This window comes from Theropithecus gelada, chromosome 18 (genome assembly GCF_003255815.1).
Source record: "Theropithecus gelada isolate Dixy chromosome 18, Tgel_1.0, whole genome shotgun sequence".
NCBI lineage: Eukaryota > Metazoa > Chordata > Mammalia > Primates > Cercopithecidae > Theropithecus > Theropithecus gelada.
Genome location: NC_037686.1, coordinates 25,760,672 through 25,780,118, shown reverse-complemented (window position 1 = coordinate 25,780,118; position 19,447 = coordinate 25,760,672). Strand labels below are relative to the sequence as shown.

The 19,447-nt window shown below is 37.2% G+C and overlaps 1 protein-coding gene across 1 annotated transcript in view; it reads right to left on the bottom strand.

Moving 5' to 3' along the window:
* Nucleotides 1-19,447, bottom strand: part of ASXL3 (ASXL transcriptional regulator 3) — a 174,499-nt gene that overhangs the window by 9,734 nt on the left and 145,318 nt on the right. The window contains exons 9-11 of the mRNA XM_025365211.1: nucleotides 9,676-9,772; nucleotides 7,373-7,478; nucleotides 1,239-3,195 (exon numbers count right to left, since the gene is read on the bottom strand). Coding sequence (XP_025220996.1) covers nucleotides 1,239-3,195; nucleotides 7,373-7,478; nucleotides 9,676-9,772 — 2,160 coding nt within the window. The remainder of the gene's footprint in view (nucleotides 1-1,238; nucleotides 3,196-7,372; nucleotides 7,479-9,675; nucleotides 9,773-19,447) is intronic.

Below are 19,447 nucleotides of genomic sequence, written 5' to 3'. Positions count from 1 at the left end.
CATTTGTTTCTCATTTTCAAACTGCTTGTGAAGTCTCTCTTCTATTCCAAAGGCCAAGAAAAGAAAGGATAATTTTGGGGAGAAGATTCAATTTGCTCTTTTAATATTTTTCCTAGTGTAAAAAATTAAACATATTTTAAATAATTAAACTTAAATATCCTTAAGCAAGAGCTCTTAATACCAAACATCAAATATTCTTGTAGTATTTACCTTTTCTTCACAGTGCTTAATTTATTAACTATGTGCTCAATAATATGGCAAGATGGTAACATCTGGCAAGATTCTGACATATCACAACCAGGACACTGACATTGATACAATTAAGATACAGAACATTTCCATGACTACAAATTTCCCTCGTGTTGTTATCTATCTATCTATCTATCTATCTATCTATCTATCTATCTATCTTTACATAAAGTCCATATGACTTTGAAAATTAGCTTTTGACAGACTGGCATGTTTAAAAATATCTCCTATGAAAAGTTGCTATTATTATTTCTATTGCTTCAGAAATTAAAATGCATAGTGAGTTTTTAATTGAACTTAATGCTCATCTTTTACACCTCTAGAATCTTGCTTACTAGAGATTGCTTTATTAAAAAGAGTAAGTACAACCATACTTTTAAAGTCAGCCTGTGGAGAACACGAGTCATATATAAAATGAAAATTTCATAGATTTTATATCTACAGATAGAGCATATTTTTTTATTCAAGAAGCTTGAGATGTTTATAATTCTAGACCAATGCTATGATGGAATAATCCACTTTACAGTACAACAGTATAAATGCACTTAGATAAAAGCATCAAGTCAGTATAAATGACAGAGGGTAGAAACTCAAAAAAAAATTACACTGGGTTTATGCCGTAAGTTCTCTCAAGAACGCTCATAGGACGCTACGTTATCTTTCACATGTTCCCAGGTTCACACAGGTCTCTGCCCTACACCGGGAAATCCCCATAAACCCAGGGGCCTCAGTGGCCTGGAGACATTTCCAGCCCTATTCTCTTTCTTTAATTCGCTTTTCTTTAATGCTGGGTCTAAACATATGCATGTATCTAAACTGCTTTTATGAATTCAACACAAGGTCATAAAGAAGATCATTTACTATTAGAGGATGATATTATAAATTGCTGCATAAAACCTAGAAGGAAGAAAATCTAATTATTCTTGAAAAATTAGGCTTCTAAATAGGAAAAGCCTATCTACGGAATTGTCTTTTGTTTAACACCATACCTTGAGAGGGGGAACCCTTGGTTCCTCTCTTGGAGGCTGTTCTTTCTCAGATGGGCTGCTAGATGACATGTTCCGGGTTGACTGATCATCTTCTATCCTAGCTCTCTTTTCCTTACAGATTCCAAAGCTGTGCTGCTCTGCAGTTTTCCTCTTTGAGATCTCTGAATCTCTACTTTCATTTCTCATCCCATCAGGTGACTTGGAGGGCTCTGAGGACTTGGAAGTATGTGAGGTTTCTAACCGACTCTGTGTACTCCCTTGCTTATGTGTCTTATTTCTAGAGCCTTCTGAAAATGAAGTCTTATCCACTGATGAGATATACTGCTTGTCCTGTAATTTAGCAGATGGAAGCTCATTTCCCTTATTCTCTGTCTCTTCAGAAAAGACAGATAATTCCAATGGTGAAGATAACACTTTTTTTTCTGTTCTTTGCAGGACGCTATGATTTTTAACTTTTATCATTTCCGCAGAAGCCAGTTCTGGAATCGAAGCAGGGTAGGGCTTCTCAGTGTCAACATGGGATTTACAAGTTTGCTGACTCAGGGTTTTATTGTGCAAATCTTCAGACGGAAATGCTTCAGGAGTAATGGAAGAAGAACTCATTATGATGGGTTCGGGAGTATTAGATAGATTCTTCTGCTGTGAGGTAAGGTTCTCTCCCACAGGTTTGGCAGCGGCGGAAGACTCATCTTTCTGTGGGGAGAGCGGCTCTTCAGATACAGAAGGTGACTTTCTTTGCTGATGTGCCATTCTCTCATTTATGGAAGAGTTAGAAATTGGAGACGCTTCTGAAGGAAGTGGCAAACTGGATACAAAAGTGGTCTCAGAGGTGAGAAGCATGGAAGACACTGAAGAAGTTTCTGATGTTAAAGGTAAGTCGGACATCGGTGAGGTTTCTGATGTTAAAGGTAAGTTGGATATTGGTGATGCTTCAGATGTTAATGGTAAATTGGACATAAGAGATGCTTCTGATAGTTCAGGTGAAGTGGATATTGGAGAGATTTCTGACATCAAAGATGCATGAAGGTTTTCATCAGTGGAATTTCTCTGGTTGTATTTGTCTGTATTTTCAGTGCTAGACACCTCAGAACAAAATGTTGTCTCAAGGGAGGCTGGAGTACATGATTCTTCTGATGTGGACTGTGTTTCCCCTCCTGGGGAAGGCAGGCTGGTACAGGCTCCCTCAGGGCTCTCCGAAGAAAAGGACGTTTCAGAGATGCAGGCATTTTCTGAAAGCTGTTCTTCAGGGTCACTCTGTAGCTCCATATCTACAGAAATTCCTTCATTTGGAAACCGGCCTTCTAGAGAAGATGACCCTGTTTTTATTTTGGGGGTACTGGTCTCTATCGCAGTTTCTGACTCCTTACGTTCCGTGTCACTGACATGAGTCACAGATGAAGTGGAAGGAACAAGAGAATCACAGACTTCTAACTGATCGATAACAACTGTCATTTCTTCCTGGGGCGATTCTGACTTCTCTTCTATCTTAATTTCAATATGAGGCAAAGTTTCTAAAACATCATTCATCATAACACAGGACTCCAAGTTATCTTCAGGAGGTGCTGTTTGGGGTTCTTCATGAGAATTGGTTGGACTTTCAGACTCCTCAGAAAATTCAGGTATTGTCTTATGATTTTCATCCTGGCATTCACAGATACTAGTCTCTACCTCTTCTGTAATTTCCTCCTGAATTACAGATTCTTCAGGGATCAAGATATCCTCTGACTCCGATTCTGCCATTATATCTTTAGCTGGAATTTCTACCATAGGGCAAAGAGTAGCACAGAAACTGGGCTCTGGAGAAGCTGGGCTTTTCATGCTTTTTGACTGTTGTTCTGCCAAGGGTGTCTGTGCAGAAACTGGAAGGCCAGAAGTCCCACATGAAGAACTACTCTGAGCTCCGGCATTGTTTGGTCCAGTAGTGAGCTTCACAGATTCCTCTCTTGACATGCCCAGCCTGTACAGAAATTAGAGATAAGAAATTATTGCTCAACCACAAAACATGAAAGGTACAACTGGGATCTCTCAGGAATGCAGTATTCAATAGAAGTAAGTGCATCAAATTACATTTATAATCACTAACATGCTTAATTTATGTAAACCAGTTTATAATGATGATGCTTCTTTGCTGCTTTTATAATCTCAACTAATACTCTGCTTCTGGTTAAGAGCAGTCTAGATTTTTATTTTGTAAAGCAAGAAGATATGAACCTTATCAAGTGTCAGTAAAGGAATAAGAAAATTACATACAACAAAGTATTAGAAAATATTTATAATCACTAACATGCTTAATTTATGTAAACCAGTTTATAATGATGATACTTCTTTGCTGCTTTTATAATCTCAACTAAAATTCTACTTCTGGTTAAGAACAGTCCAGATTTTTATTTTGTAAAATAAGGAGAAATGAGCCTTACCAAGTGTTAATAAAGGAATAAGAAAATTACACACAACAAAGTATTAGAAAATATGAGCAGAAAAGCAAAATAACATATAGGATATATATTTTTCAAATACAGAAGTAGAAAGATGCTCTTATAATAAGAAATTATATAGTTTTTGGAGGATACAAGAGAACCAAGAAATTAAGATCAATGGAAGATGAATGAAATTCATCAAATTCTGAAATTGAAATGAGTTCCAAACATTGGTTTTCTTAAACTAATCTAAGAAGTATTACTCAATCACCTTATTTTGGCATCTAACTGTCTAACCTAAGACAACATGGACATTTCATTAAAGAATAACAGAACATATTTGGGGTTATCAAAGTTATTCTATCAGCTTACATTTGTGTGAAGCAAGACTTTTAAATTCTTTCATGCAGATCTCTTACTGTGAAGATATTCCATACATGACAGGTACCGAAAAATCAAGAAATAATTGAGCATAATGTTCAGGTCTTAAGGCAAATCTAAACAGAGTTACAGTCAAGGGTACTGTAAATCACTGTTTTCTGTCATATAATTTACATTGTCAGCATCAGATGGTAGAGAAACATGCTGCTCTAAATGAAGTTAAATTGGGGTACAGGCAATGAGTAAGATAAGCAGGAGAGAGAACATTTCCAGAGGAAAAAGCACATTTAAGTGAAGAAATATAGTCATAGTAACATTGATGCAAACAACACCTCAGTGAAAACCACTTTAACCTTTGCTTTTTAAAAATCCTCAATGTGAAAGAGAAATAACGTTGAATACAGTTTTTGGGTATTTGGCCATTGCCTTCTTTATTTAAATTCAGAAATCTCTGAAAAGGTAGAAAATACTGCCTTCATAAATATTCTCTTTCCTTTCAATGTTCTCTAAGATGAATTCAAACTAAGCTACAATTTATAACTATACTATATACTGAGAAGATCAGAAAAACAACATTACGGATAAATTTAAAGCAGAATAATCTTCAAGAAATAAGGTTCCCTGGGACTAGGTCAAGCAGAGGTACCATTGATACTAGAATAAGTACGTAACATACAGAAATCTATCCACTGGCAGCCAAATTTCTGCTAGGTGGTTAATATTATTATTAAACATGCAGATAGGTAAGTTTATATACACAACAGCACCGTATAAAATATGCCCATGTCAACATTTTCTTATTTTCACAGAAAAACAGATTTAAGATTGCATAAGGCATAGGAGGAGGAAGATATTCACAGTTCCTCATACTACGCAAAGGAAAACCCTGGCCTCCAGAAATCTAGACACAAATTCACAAGCCAAGCCCTGTAATACTTAGCATTTATACAAATGATGTAAAACAAATATAGAATAATACTATATTATAAAGAAATTAGGCAAGTGAGAATCATAATAAATACCTAAAAAAATTGAAAACTAAGACAGATCTTAACTGGACACTAGTATAAATGTTTAGACACATTTTTGAAAAAAAAACTTAGAGCAATGAAAAGGCACATGGTGTCAGTCAACTACAAACTGTCTGGTGGTAGGAGAATAAAGGTAACCTGGGAGCAACAAAATGAGAAGGGCAGTCAATGAAATATTCAGAATATATCTGCATGCAATATGTAATGAAAGACAGAAAAGATCAAGAGACAAGTCCAGTGATGTGAGAGGACAAAAGCTACTGATAAACTACAGCAAAAAAAAAAAAAAAAAAAGGCTAAGTAGAAGTATGTTTTGTATTCAGAGCTTAATGACGGCAAGAGCTTAATTGTTAATGTTTATTAACAATATCATAGCTGTCACCTTCTAGGGAAGGGGCCCTAGATCTGATATCTAAGGGAATCTGGAAAGCCTCTAAATTTCATGCAAAAAATATGCCTGTGCGTGAATTTTTCTGAGAAGGATTTGCAGGATTAAGACCCCAAGCAAGTTACTTAACCTCACTGTTATAAACCTGGGAAAATTACTTAGCTTCACTTTCCCTCAGCTTCCTAATTAAAAAAAATTATGAATAATGGTATCCATCTTATGAAATTGTTGGGAGGATTAAGTGAAACATTTGCAAAGCTCTTAGAAGCATATCAGAGCCAGTGTATACTCAATGATTATTTGTTACATGAAAGAAAGTTCTCTGTAATGTAAGTCCCTTGAACTGAGGTTCTCTGGGAGTAGAGCTTAGGTAGTCCTACAAACAACTGCATCCCTGGCATCCAGGAGAGTGTCTGGCACAGAGGAGATGTTAGATAAATACATTAATTTAATAAAAGAATGGATCTATCACTAAAAATTAAGAACCAATGCTTTGGAGGTACTATCTCAGTTAGGCTTCTGCCATTACTAAAAAGAGCGCTCCCAGCATTTTCTTTCACAGGCAAAAGGAGAGGGAAGAAGGCTCCTAAGTGGTCTTTAATCTTATCCTCCAGGGTTCTTAATCCTGCTGGGCAACAGCATGACTCCTGGCAAGCTTCTAAACACAGACTCCTGGGCACAACTCCTAGATTTTGATTTAGCCAGGCTTGAGTGATATTGCTGATGACTTCATGTGAAGACATATAACTAGCTTGTCACATTTTTAATGTTTGAGAAAAGACATTAATTATCTTTATTTGGTTTTGCTTAATATATATGTGTGTATATATATGTATATATAAAAATATATACATATATAGTATATAAATAAATACACACACACACACACACAGAAATCCTGGCACAGCAATTAAAAACAGGCCTTCCTACTCAAGAGGACTACGGAGTGCCATTTAGGACAATTCATGAAGGCCAGCATACTCTGAGCACCCTACTCCAAGTGGTCTGTTAAGTATCTAATTTCATTACATGAAGAGCTCTCACGTGAGACTCCTTCTGGCATGTCTGTCTTTCCCCCATTTACAGGTGTAATTGTGTGAAATGAGATCACATGACATAGGTCTTGTTACCTGCAACCACCTGTGTCCTTTACACAAAATAACAACTTTCAAGCATTGATTTGTATGTGGGAGGTGGAGCGTAAGTTCCTCTAAGGGGGATCTGAAGTGACCGTCAATAGTAAGTTCTTAAACCCCTCCTTTTTTAGGGATCTGATTTTCTAAGACACTAATATTGCCAAAGCAGAATGTGTCTCTGCTAAACATGAGGCAAAGGTGAAACTGCTCTCAGGGTTAGTTCATCTGCTACCACACTATGATGTAAAGGCTCGTGTTACTTAAAAAAGAAGCTCACACACACACATAAATTAAAGACAGATTACATTTGAAGAGGAAGATAAAGCAAAAGATAATATCTCAGGCTCTCCCCAAAACAAGGACTAAACAAAGATTAAAATGCATTAGGCACAGTCAATATTTTTAGAAAAATGTGAGAATTAAACACGTGCCTAAAATTACTTATCTATAAAGCATTAATCCATGAACATACTTGAAAACAGGAGAATTTTACTCAAATCTGTTAAGAAATTCAAAAGTGACTTCTTTAAGATTTCACGTGCTACTTTCAGACCAAAATAAAATTTCATGAACAAGTTATAAACCCTTGAAAATGCCTTTTTTAAAAATTTAAGTGCTGATATACCACTATAATTTCATCTGCAATTTCTTACACTGAGGGACTATTGCCTTTTATCACAGGTTTATTAAGTTTTACAGCATATGAGTGTGCTATGTGAAGCAGAGAATTACATTTTCATTCCCTTCTCAGAGAAATGAGAAAAAATACTCTAGTACTTACTTTTCTCCATAAAACCTCTCAAAGAATTTTTCTTTCCAAGGTTCTGTTTTCTTTTCCTTCTCAATTTCTTGCCTTATCCGCAATTGCATTTCTGGGGTAAACTCTCCTAAAAAGAAAATGCTAATGTATTGAGTAAATGTGGTCACATCTTTTGCCAATTAATAAAGAAAACATATAATTCATCTGAGTAAACTTTCATGGATCTTGAAAAGCACTAGGACAAATAATGATAACATTTCTACAGCTTCCCTTTTTATGAATATCACTCAAGATGTTCATAAAAATGCTAAAGCTAAATGCTTTAGAAGAACGTTAAAGAATTTAGCAAATGTATTACATGCTAGGGGCTACAAATAAAAGAGAGTATATTCACCGTCCTTAAGGAAATCAGTCTGCTGGAAATAGACTATACTATAATGTATAAAGCCCTGTATAGGCCATAATAATAAATGTAGTGAAATATAGAAAGTAAAGCGCTTAATTCTGCCTACGTTGATTAAGGAGGACCACATATAGGAGCTGATTCTTGAGTTAAATTTTGAAGGTTACTCAGGCTTTTATAAAGTAATTAAATCACAAGGCCAGAGGTACGAATCCATATATTTATGATCTTTTGAGTGGCCAATTGTGAGTAAAACATATGAAGAAATAAAATGGGAAATAAAAGCTGAGGTCAGTTACCCAATAGATGTTCTAAAGAATGTTCTTCACTTTTTTATGAGAGACAGGGGGAGGTTCTGGTGGCATTCAGTGTAGAAGGAACATGGCCAAATAAGCTGTCTAGAAAAACAGGTCTGACAACAGAGTGAAGAACTGGAGGACTGCAGCTATAGGGCTACTGAATAGCACACAGGAGAGGTGGAGATACCGTTGGGCCAGTAGCAGCAGGAATGTTGAAGAGGAATTAAGTACAATCAAGTAACAGTTCATGACCAGATAGGCATGGAGAAAAGGAAGAGGATCAAAGACATCGGTAATGTTTCAAACTGAGGAACTATGAGGACAGTTGTGACATTATAGAAATAGAGGAAACAGAAGAAGGAGTAGAGAGGGAAGAGAAGCTAGTGAATTTAATATTGGGCATTTTGGTTTAAACTGCCTGTTATCAGCTAATGAGATCTGCTAAGCACTTGAAAATAAAACACTGGGGAAGGAGTGGGGGGGATTAGGTAAGGGGGTGAAGGCCAGATTTGAAAATTCTTGGCATGCTCGCAATAGCTAAAACCAAGGTGGTGAATGAGGCAGCTTAGGGAATACTATGATTAGAAAAGAAAATGTTGGAGGCATCAGATGGAAGAATAGGAGATCATGATGAAAGCTGAGCAAGGGCTGGCAGAAATGCAGCCCCAGAAAAATAATTTAAATTCTGTTTTTAAAATCTAAAGTAGATGGTTTCAAGTCAGATGGGGTGAAAAAACAAATGAGATATTGGTGAAGGAACCTGAAATGTAAGGACTGAGAAGAGTAAATTGGAATTTGCCATTAGTAATTTTTTTTTTTTTTTTTTTGAGACAGGGTGTCACTCTGTTGCTTTGGCTGGAGTGCAGTAGCATGATCAGTAGGTCAATCACTGCAGCCTCCACCTCCTGAGCCTAAGTGATCCATCCACTGTAGACTCTTGAGTTGCTGAGACTATAGGTATGCACCACCATGCCCGGCTGATTTTTGTATTTTTTGTAGAGATGGAGCTTCACCATGTTGCTCAGGCTGGTCTTCACTCCTGAGCTCAAGCGATCTGCCTGCCAAGGCCTCCCAGAGTCCTGGGATAATAGGCATAAGCCACCACGCCTGGCTAGTATTCTTCTCTAGGACGAATATTTCATTTATATAGAGTAGGCCCACCCTGACTATAACAGTGTGAGTGTGTAAAGAGGAAAAATATAGTAGCATTGGGCACTTTTTAGTCTTTCAAGAAACTTGGTGACTAAAAGCAAGAATAAGGTGAAGCAGGAACATCCGGGGAAGAGATCATTCAGTGAATTTTCTTTAGGTGCCAGGATGCTTAAGAGAATGCATAACACATCAAACAGTGTCATTAAAATTACCATCCCCAAGAAAATGTTGCTGCATCAAAAATTTTACGATGTTCAAGATAAAATTATGCTTTCTTCAGAAATATCTGACATCAATAATGTCAAGTATAACAAAAGAATTCGTGAACTCATTTGGAAAGGGATATGAGTTTTTACTAAATTAAAGTGTACTGTAGGGGGAAAAAGACTGGGAAATCAGAGAAAGGTACAAAGCTCAGTACAGTATGTGTACTCCAATAGGTCACATAATAATAGAAAATACAAATTTACCTTCTGCCAGTCGCTGTTTCCACCCTTGTGCTGCATATGCAAAGAATTCATTATTTAGAGCTGAAGTACTGAGGCGTAAAATTCCATCACTTCCCATCTAGGAAAATAAGCCGACAAAAACAAGGTTCCATCAGGAATAACTCAAAGCAAAAGTATGCAGGAAAGAATCAAAAATTGAGTGGTGCTGGCTGGTGTATGTGTGAGGGGGAGGAGGGGAGAAGGAGACAGAGAAAGGAGAAGGGAGAGCAAGCAGGAGCTCCAGTGAGAGCATGTGCAGGGTAGGAGGGAGAGAGGAAAGCGACCCAACAAAAGATTGGTCTCCTGGGATGAATACTAGGAGATTAGATGTATGCATTCTGCTTGCTGATGTGTAGGAGACAGAAATAATTAGTGTTATCCTTGGCTGGCTTCTTATGTAGTTGGTGAGTGAATTTAAAACACATAACAAGTTAAACAATGTCAAGCATTAGGTGAGTGAGAATTAAGAAGTTCAAAATGTAAAAGCTCGGAGAATATATGTATGTGGATATGAGAGTGTAGGGAGAACCTGATGTAGCCTCATGAGAGTCTAAGAGAATCTGGACAGAATGGTTAGAGATAAAAGCACAAGGTATACTGTCAACGAGCATGAGCATTACTGTAGAAGCAGAACATAACATAACTATCAGTAACTGGGGCATTTATGAAGGTGTGAAGATGCTTTCATCTGGTACTAAAAGGCCTGGTAAACTGTAAACCCAACTAGATCTTCAAAGATTTCCTCTTACTTCCACATATAGAATCCATATATCCCAAGCACTGATTATAATTACCTGAAAACACATTTAGAGATTTCTTATCCTCATTTTTGTATTTGTTTTTGATCTTCTCTACACTCCGTTTTCACCTATTGAAATATTATCACTCTTTTAAAATTTAACTCAAATAATGCCTTCATGAATGTTTCAGCGGAATCATCATTCAGGAGCAAAGGAGAATATTGAACATAAAAAGCAAGTGTATTATCTGAAGGTGGATAATAGCTAATCAAAGCCAGCAAAGAGAGACACTGAGAACAAATGCAAGATACGCTGATTGTTGACGCTGTGACATCTACAGGGAGGCCACAGATTCGAGACCGTGAGGGTCTTCATTTAAGATGGCACTGGTAACTACACTAAAATATTCACTACACTTGAAAATTTTCAGGCAACATTTCATTTATTCATTGATTTATTGTTTATTCATGCTCAATTATTTCATCTTATTCAACAGAAACTTGTTAAGCCACTCATATGAACCTCTGTGCAGGGCACATGTATGGGTACTGGAAATTCACTGGCAATAAAGAAAAATACCCTGTATTTATATTCTGAATATATTCTACATAGAACAGATACTTTTGGTCCTTGTACGCCCTTTTCACCCACCTGGGTTCAGCATGACTGATGTACAGTTACATCACCATGTCAATGTCCTACCTCACAGGTTTATCAAAGCTCTGATATATAAATGAATAAATGTCTCAGCTTCCCCATCCTTTGACTGGACAACTCTCGGACACTATCCTCTGCAGTGTGGTTTATGCACTCAACCAAATGGATGCTGTTTGGTGCTATGTTCCCAATGGCTAGAATACATGGATCTGGGAACTAAGGGATAGAATGAAAAAACCTTTGCACTATCATTCCCAAACAACTACTTGCAGACTGTATGCATTCTGTCCCCATAGCTCTAGCCTCTGTGGGATTAGAAGTCCAGGTTCCCAGCAGGGAATCACTTCCATTACAGCAGGGTTTCTCAAGATTGGCACTGTTGTCATTTGGGACTAGATAATTCTTTTTAGTGGGGGCATGTCCTGTGTAATGTCGGATGTTTGGCACCATCCCTGGACTCTACCCAGTAGATCCCAGGAGCAATTCCCCATCAGATGTAACAACAAAAAACATCTCCAAACACTGCCAAATGTCCCGTGAGGCAAAATCATCCCTAGTTGAGAACCACTGCACTAGTGGATAATGTAAGGGCCCCATTGTAGCCAAAGCTTTGTCTGGTTACTTTGTATTACTCATGCTCTTGGACCAGTAGGCAAAGAAAGGAGATAGGATAATCAATCAGCCCTAACCATCATGAGGAGATAAGACTGCTGCAACAGGGAAGGGATGAACAGAAGGGTGTTGGGAATGCCGGGGATTCCCTGGGACATCTCTTGGTGTTATTCGTGCCTGGTGATTGACATCCTGACAGGGCAAGACAACCAATGGCTCAAACTCCTCAGGGATGGTGGTTGGGGTCACTTCTAGAAGTGCTAAGAGTGAGAAAATCAGAAATGAGTATCAAAGGAGGGAGATGATGAGCTCCAACCACATCCTTAAAACCAGCTTGAGACTGGCACAGCCTATAGCTGATCCACTAACCCTCTGGTCATAAGTCTTGTTATTTTCATTTTTTTCTTCTTTCCAATATATTAGTATTACGACCAGTTACTTTTTAAAGAGTTAAAGACAGAGGGAGCTTAATATGAGGCACAAGATCTGAGTGGTACAAGAGGAAGTCTACACCAGACATTTCTGATACTCCACTTTATATCATCTTGGCTACATGAGTACAGAGTAAAGAGGGTAAACAGTTGAATCCACTACAGCTGAATCCACTTAGGTCCAACCTAAGCCTGTAACACTCTAAGACTTTCTCTGAAACAAAAAGAACTTCAAGTTCCCCTGCAGGTATAGCCTGGAGATGCAGAGTTTGTCCCTGGGTGCAACTCCCAATTTATTAGAGACAACAGACTGTAGAAAAATGCTTCATTCTCCTGCTGTCCTCCTGTGGAACAGTTTTGTGGCTCATTCTACACATTTTCTCCAATAAATGAGCCACAATGGTCCAAAGGGCTTCTCTCCTCCCTGTCTCACCCTATTTAACACCTGGCTTTGGCTCTGAAATGACCTGTCCTCCAGTTCTTGTTCCAGTCCTGTTTCAGGAGGGAAAAGGTGAGGAGGTTCCTAAGTAAGACACCAAACCTAAAGAGCTTGGGCTTTATGCTTTACATGGGAGCAGCCCAGTAAATATACCATAGGCCCCAGGTTAGTCCAAGTTTCCCCCTCAGTTTACTCACGCATATTTATTACCTTTTTCAAAGTAAGCCATGATGGTGGAAAGTTGTGAAGCGCCACTCTAGGCAATGGGAAACATCAAATTTTTGAAGCCAAGGAAAAAACCTAAAAGGTATGTGTTTAAAAAGATGACTTTGGTAGCTGTGTAACAGAAGAGAGAAGGAAAAATGAAACTGAGACATTGCTAGAAAGGGTATTGGAGCATTTCAGTAAAAGGCTATGAAAGAAAAACAAATCTGAGATATATTTATGACTGGATGAAGGTCTTCAGGGTTAAGAAGGTAAAGTCATTGGGAGAACATTTCAGGAGACATCGAAGTTGCTCAGGATGATTCTGGGAGATGGGGTGGATGAAATGATGGCCAACCTTGAGTACAAGTCTTCGAGAAATGTTATAAAGGAGTTTTAGTAAAGCCAATAAGGGTGAGGACAAGATAGTCATATAAATGATATGCCTCTATGAAGTCTGAAATTTTTCTACAAATATTAACTTTGAATAGATGTCCTTGTGATTCCAGAGCCTTGAGAAAATGGCAACTCAATTTAGAAAGATTAAAAGGGAAAAGGTATTCATATTGTAAAGACAGATTTCAATTAAGACTAACAGGTGGAAGGTAAGTTCTCTGAAGAGGGAGAGAAAGTTAACCCACTCTGGAGCACATGTATAGAAGGCACGGTGGATTAGAATTATTCTGCATTTGAGGACTTAGACTTTGCCTTATAAACTTCTATAGTCAGTGTAACATTTAGCATCTTGCAGAGAGTAAGTAAGTTTATTGTACTGCCCTTGCTTTGGGTAGTGAAGGATTTAAAATTTAACTCCAGTAGCTGACATACAGAAGTTGAGTTCCATATATCCTACCAAGCCAGGGGCATGGTGAGTAATTAAAATTTCAGCATAATTTTAAGATACAAATAAATACCAGATCCAGATTAGCTCTGACAGATTCTCCAGATCTCAGCACATGGAAATGCCAGGCAGTGTGACATAAACACACTCAAGAATATGAAAGCTAGCCCTGGAGGAAAATATTTTTATTTTAAAAGAGAAAAATAATTTTAACTGCCAGATCCCCAGGCTGTGACAGACAGTACAATTAAATACTAGTGCTGAATTTGATTTAGGAAATAAATGCCAATGAAATGTTTTAAATACACCATTAATTTTATGGGTTTTAAGAAATACTGTCCGAAAGATATATTTGAATGAACTGGAATGATAAACATTTCTGAAAGATTTATTCCTAAGCTATAATGTGTTTTCCTGATTACCCAAAATAGAAATGTTCATTCCCCAAATCACCTAACTCTCTTATAATGAAGTATCTAACTATTATAAGTTATAGTTCCTATTTCATTAGCAGGAGAAAAATTCTGAACATAATCTTTGTTCCAAAGGAAAATAAACACTAAAAGAAAACTTACTCACATAGAGATCCTTTTACAAAGGTGTATACTCTTTCTTGGTAAGTATATCATGTGTCTTTGGTATGGATACTATTAACATACATTTTAAGGAATGGGTGCCAACTCGAAATCAAAGGGTTAAATAAACTGTCCTCCTTGCGTATCATACAACGTTTGAAGAAGAATGCATGTTAATTCGGTGCAAGAATAGATTTACATTTGATAATAATCCTTTAAACCTCTACTTTCTAAACCACTGTTTTCTTATTTTGTGTTTCTTGCAAGTGATTCTAACTGCATGGTATGAGAGTTGCTGAGAACAGTGAGTTTTGGAGTTAGAAAGTGTCTAAATAATAATGGTGCACCGAGAAATACTAAGTAATCTGGACTTCATTCTACAGGCAACGAGGAGTCATTCAAAGTAAAGACAAAACATGAAGAAAACATTCACATTGAGTATGTGCAGGTAAGATGATTGCTGCTCTAGAGAGGGTAGCAGGATGAGCCTCTCTAATAGAATTAATGAGAGACATTTGAGCAGAAAGAAATGCAAAAGCCAGCCACACAGCCAGCTGGGAAAGAGTTAGCCAAGCGAAGAGAATGTAAATGCAAAGGCCCTCAGGTGGGGCTTGCAAGGAGGCCCTTGGAGCGAGAGAGCAGAAAGTGGGAGGAAGAGGAGCGGAGGGGACAGGATCACCCTGGGCCTTGTCACCCACTGTACAGACTGCCTTCTCCCTCGGTGGGGCTGGAAAGCCTTTGGAGGGTGTTGGTTCAAAGAATGATAAGATCTGACATTTCCAAAGGTTAGCTCTGATTGCTGTGTTTAGAAAAATATTTAGAGTACTGCTGTCTAATAGCAATATAAAGGTGAGTCACATACGTGATTTCAATTTTTTCTACTAATCGTGTTGGAAAAAATAAAAGAAATAGGTAATTAATTTCAATAATGCATTTTCTTTAATCCAAACTATCTAAAATATTATTTCAACATATATTCAATATAAAATATTGTTAATGAGGTCTTTTACATTCTCTTTGAAAACGAATTCTTCAATATCCAGTGTATCTTTTTAATAGCACATCTCACTTCATATTCTAGTGAGCCATATTTCTAGTGCTCAAAAGCCTCAAGTGGCTAGTGGCTACTGTACTAGACAGCATAGCTTCAGCAGATAAAGATCTACTGGGCACACTAGTATATAGGGTTTTCAATAATCCAGGAATAAAATGATAGTAGCTTGGACTGGGGTAACAGCACTGGAGGCAGCGTGAAATGGTTAGGTTCTGATTACATCCCGAAGATTGAGCCAGCATAATTTGATGATAGATTAAATGTGTGGTATGAAAGAGGGCAGGTGAGGATGATATCAAGAATTTTGGACTTAGGAATGAAAAGTAGAAAACTGCTAATTAGTTTTAGAAAGACAAGACTATAGGCAGACGAGGTTTGTTTTAGCACTATATCAGGTTGAGATGCTGATTATAATTCCCAGTAGATGTCTTCGATATGTTACTCCTACTACAGTGTAGAGGATGCCCTGGAAAAAGGCAAGACTAAGACAGGTATTTCTGTTAACTAGCATCAAGAGCCAGCAGAACCAACGATGAAAAGTTTTCAGATTGTCCAGGCAGTGGAAACAGAGAGGAAGGAGAACATTCAAGAGAAGTATAAAAACCAGAATTGATGGTACTGAGAGATAACTGGGGTTAAGAAAGATGAGACAAAGATGTGGAAGATGATTCCCAGGAATAAGGCTTGCTAACTGGGTAGAGGCTGGCACCAAACACCACGACAGGAAAAGGCACAAGGGGGAAACAGTATTTAGAAATAAGAAATGAAGGCTTTGGATATGTTGATGTCATTAACTGAGAATAGGGCAACATGCTCAATGGTAAATATTTTTCCAAATAGGAACGATTAGCAAATAAAGTGTAGTTGGAAACATGGGTATAGATGAGAACATTCGAAGAATATTTACCAAAAGAGAAGATGGCTTAAAGCAGAGTCCTGAGGAATACTAATGTAAAAGTAATGAGGAGGTAAAGTAGATCCTGTTAGGAAGACTAAGAAAAAGCAGAAAGAGGTAGGAAGAAAATCAGAGCAGGTGGCATCATATTGATAGGTGTAAGGGAAGAATGTGCTTGCAGAAGGTGATCTGTATTGTAGATGTGCTAATATCTATCAAGCCTTTTAGCATTACTAAGGTAAACAGTGTGTGCAGTACACTATGTTAGCTGTTGTGTCCAATACAAAAATCAATGGGATCTTTAGAGCAAAGACAACCTAGACAGTGAGACACTGAAATCAGGAGTCCAATACAATATAAGAGAGTAATGAGCATATGAACTATCATGTGTTGTTATCATTGAGCCACTTATACCCTGCATGATCAAACACCCAATGCCCTTGTAGTCTACATCCCAGTACGAATAAAAGCCAGGGTATTGACTCTCTTTAAAAGGTAAATTTTAATTTTTTCCTTACCACTAAGTATAATTCAGATGGCCCAGGAGATCTGAATGATATGCTCAAGATTTATCCACAAGGGAAAATGTTATCCTTTAGAATAACATAAAGATAGGCATAAAAATGAAAGAAGGCTGTTAAGAGGGATGGATTCCCTAAAGGAGATAGATCAGCAGTACGCCAAAGACAATTTTGCAAATAAGTTTTCAAAGTTATTTCCAAAATTGCAGTAAGACAATATTACCAAAATTGTGATTTGAAAAACAGGTATTTTAATAGATAAATCCATCTAAAAGAAATGCATTCTTCCATACAATAAATATAGCCTGCATGTACTAAATATGGTTAAGTAGTTTCATTTACTGTATTATCTAGTATGCTAAAATTTATTTTAAATCCTGAAGAATAAATTATACAGTATTTCCCAAACTTTTAAACTTTATAATCATCTCACAGAACCACCATCAGTATCTCATGGAACAACTATTCCCCAGAATATAGTTTGGGAACTGATGCAATAAGCGTTGTAAAAGTATCATTGACAGAAACAGCCAAACGTGATAAACATGGGACAATGAATTTCCCCATGCTAGAGATTATGCCCCTCTTTAACAAATGAATATAAGTTTCTATTCTGAGAATACTGTGAGAACTAAGTATTCAGAATAAATAGTGAAAAAATATTAAAGATAATGTAATAAACCTTAACCTACAAGCTTGAAAACCTCAAGTCAAAGCCACTGAAGGAAACAATTCTTTGCAACCACTGTCAAAAAAGTCCTAATATATGTAATAATTTTTTACGTACTGTGATTATAATGCTGTAATCAAGACTGTATCTAGTCATATGAGGGCTAAATAAAAACTGTTATACAGGCATACCACAAAGACACTGCAAATTCAGTTCCAAACTACAACAATAAAGTGAATGTTGCAAAAAAATAAGTCACATAAATTTTTTGGTTTCCCGGTACATATAAAAGCTATCACTATACTGTAGTCTATTAACTGTACAATAGCATTATGCTAAAAATCATTTTACATACCTTAATTAAAAATACATTATTTCTTAAAATGCTAACAATAATCTGAGCTTTCAGTGAGTCATAATTTTTTTGCTGGTGGAGGGTCTTGCATGGATGTTGGTGGCAGCTAACTGATCAGGGTCGTTGGTGGCTGCTGAAGGCTTGAATGGCTACGGTAATTGCTTAAAATAAGCTGGCAACAAAATTTGCTGCATTGATTGACTCTTCCTTTCCCAAAAAACTTATCTGTAGTATGTGATGCTGTTTGATAGCATTTTGCCCATAGCAGAACATCTTTCAAAATGGGAGTCAATCCTCTTAAACCCTGCCGCTGCTTTATCAACTAAGTTTATGGAATATTAGAAGTCCTTTGTTTTTACTTCAACGATGTTCATAGCATGTTAACCCAGAGTCAACTGCATCTCAAGAAACCACTTTCTTTACACATAAGAAGCAACTCCTCACTTATGAAAGTTTTATCCTAAGATTGCAACAATTCACTCACATCTTCAGGCTATACTTCTAATTCTAGTTCTCTTGCTATTTGCACCACATCTGCAGTGACTTCCTCCACTGAAGTCTTGAACTCCTCAAAGTCATCTATGAATATCAGAATCAACTTCTTCCAAACTCCTGTTAATGTTGCTATTTTAAACTCCTCCCATAAATCAGAAATGTTCTTAATGGCATCCAGAATGGTGAATTATTTCCAAAAGACTTTCAGTTCACCTTGTGCAGAACCATCAGAGGAATCACTATCGATGGCAGCCATAGAAAATGCATTTATTAAATAATAAGACTTGAAAGTCGAAATCACTCCTTGATCCATATGCTGCAAAATATGTATTGCATTAGTAATATGAAAACAACATTAATCTCCTTTTATATCTCCATCAGCTTCTTCAGTGAGCCAGTGCATTGTCAATCAGCAGTATGTTTTGAAAAGGATATTTTTTCTGAGCAGTAAGTCTCAACAGTGGACTTAAAATATTCAGTAAGCCATGTTGTAAACAGATGTGCTGTCATTCAGGCTTTACTGTTCCATTTACAGAGCAAAGGCAGAATAGATTTTGCATAATTCTAAAGGGCCATAGGATTTTTGGAATGGTAAATGAGCACTGGCTTCCACTTAAAGCCACCAGCTGCATTAGCACCTAACAGAAGGGTAGGTCTATCCTTTCAAGCCAGGCATTGACTTCTCCTCTCTAGCTATAAAAGCCCGATGACATCTTTTTCCAATTCCATCTACATTGAAAATCTGTTGTTTAACACAGCCACCTTCATCAATAATCTCAGCTAGGTCTTCTGAATAACTTGCTGCGGCTTCTACATCAACCACTGCTGTTTCACCTTGCACTTTTAGATTATAGAGATGGCTTCTTTCCTTAAACCTCATGAGTAGATCTCTGTTAGCTTCCAAGTTCCCTTCTAGCACATCTTCACCTCTCCAAGCTTTCAGAGAATAAAAAAGAGTTAGGGGCTTGTTCTATATTAGGCTCTGGCTTAAAGGAATATTGCGGCTGATTTGATCTTCTGTTCAGACCACTAAAACTTCCTCCATATCAACAATAAAGCTGTTTCCCTTTCTCATCATTTGTGTGTTCAGAGGAGTAGCACTTTTAATTCCCCTCAAGAACTTTACCTTTCCATTCACAACTCAGTTAATTATTTGGTGCAAGAGGCCTAGCTTTCGGCCTATCTCAGCTTTCAACATGCCTTCCTCACTAAATGTAATCATTTCTAGTTTTCGATTGAAAAGTGAGACGTATGCAACTTTTCCT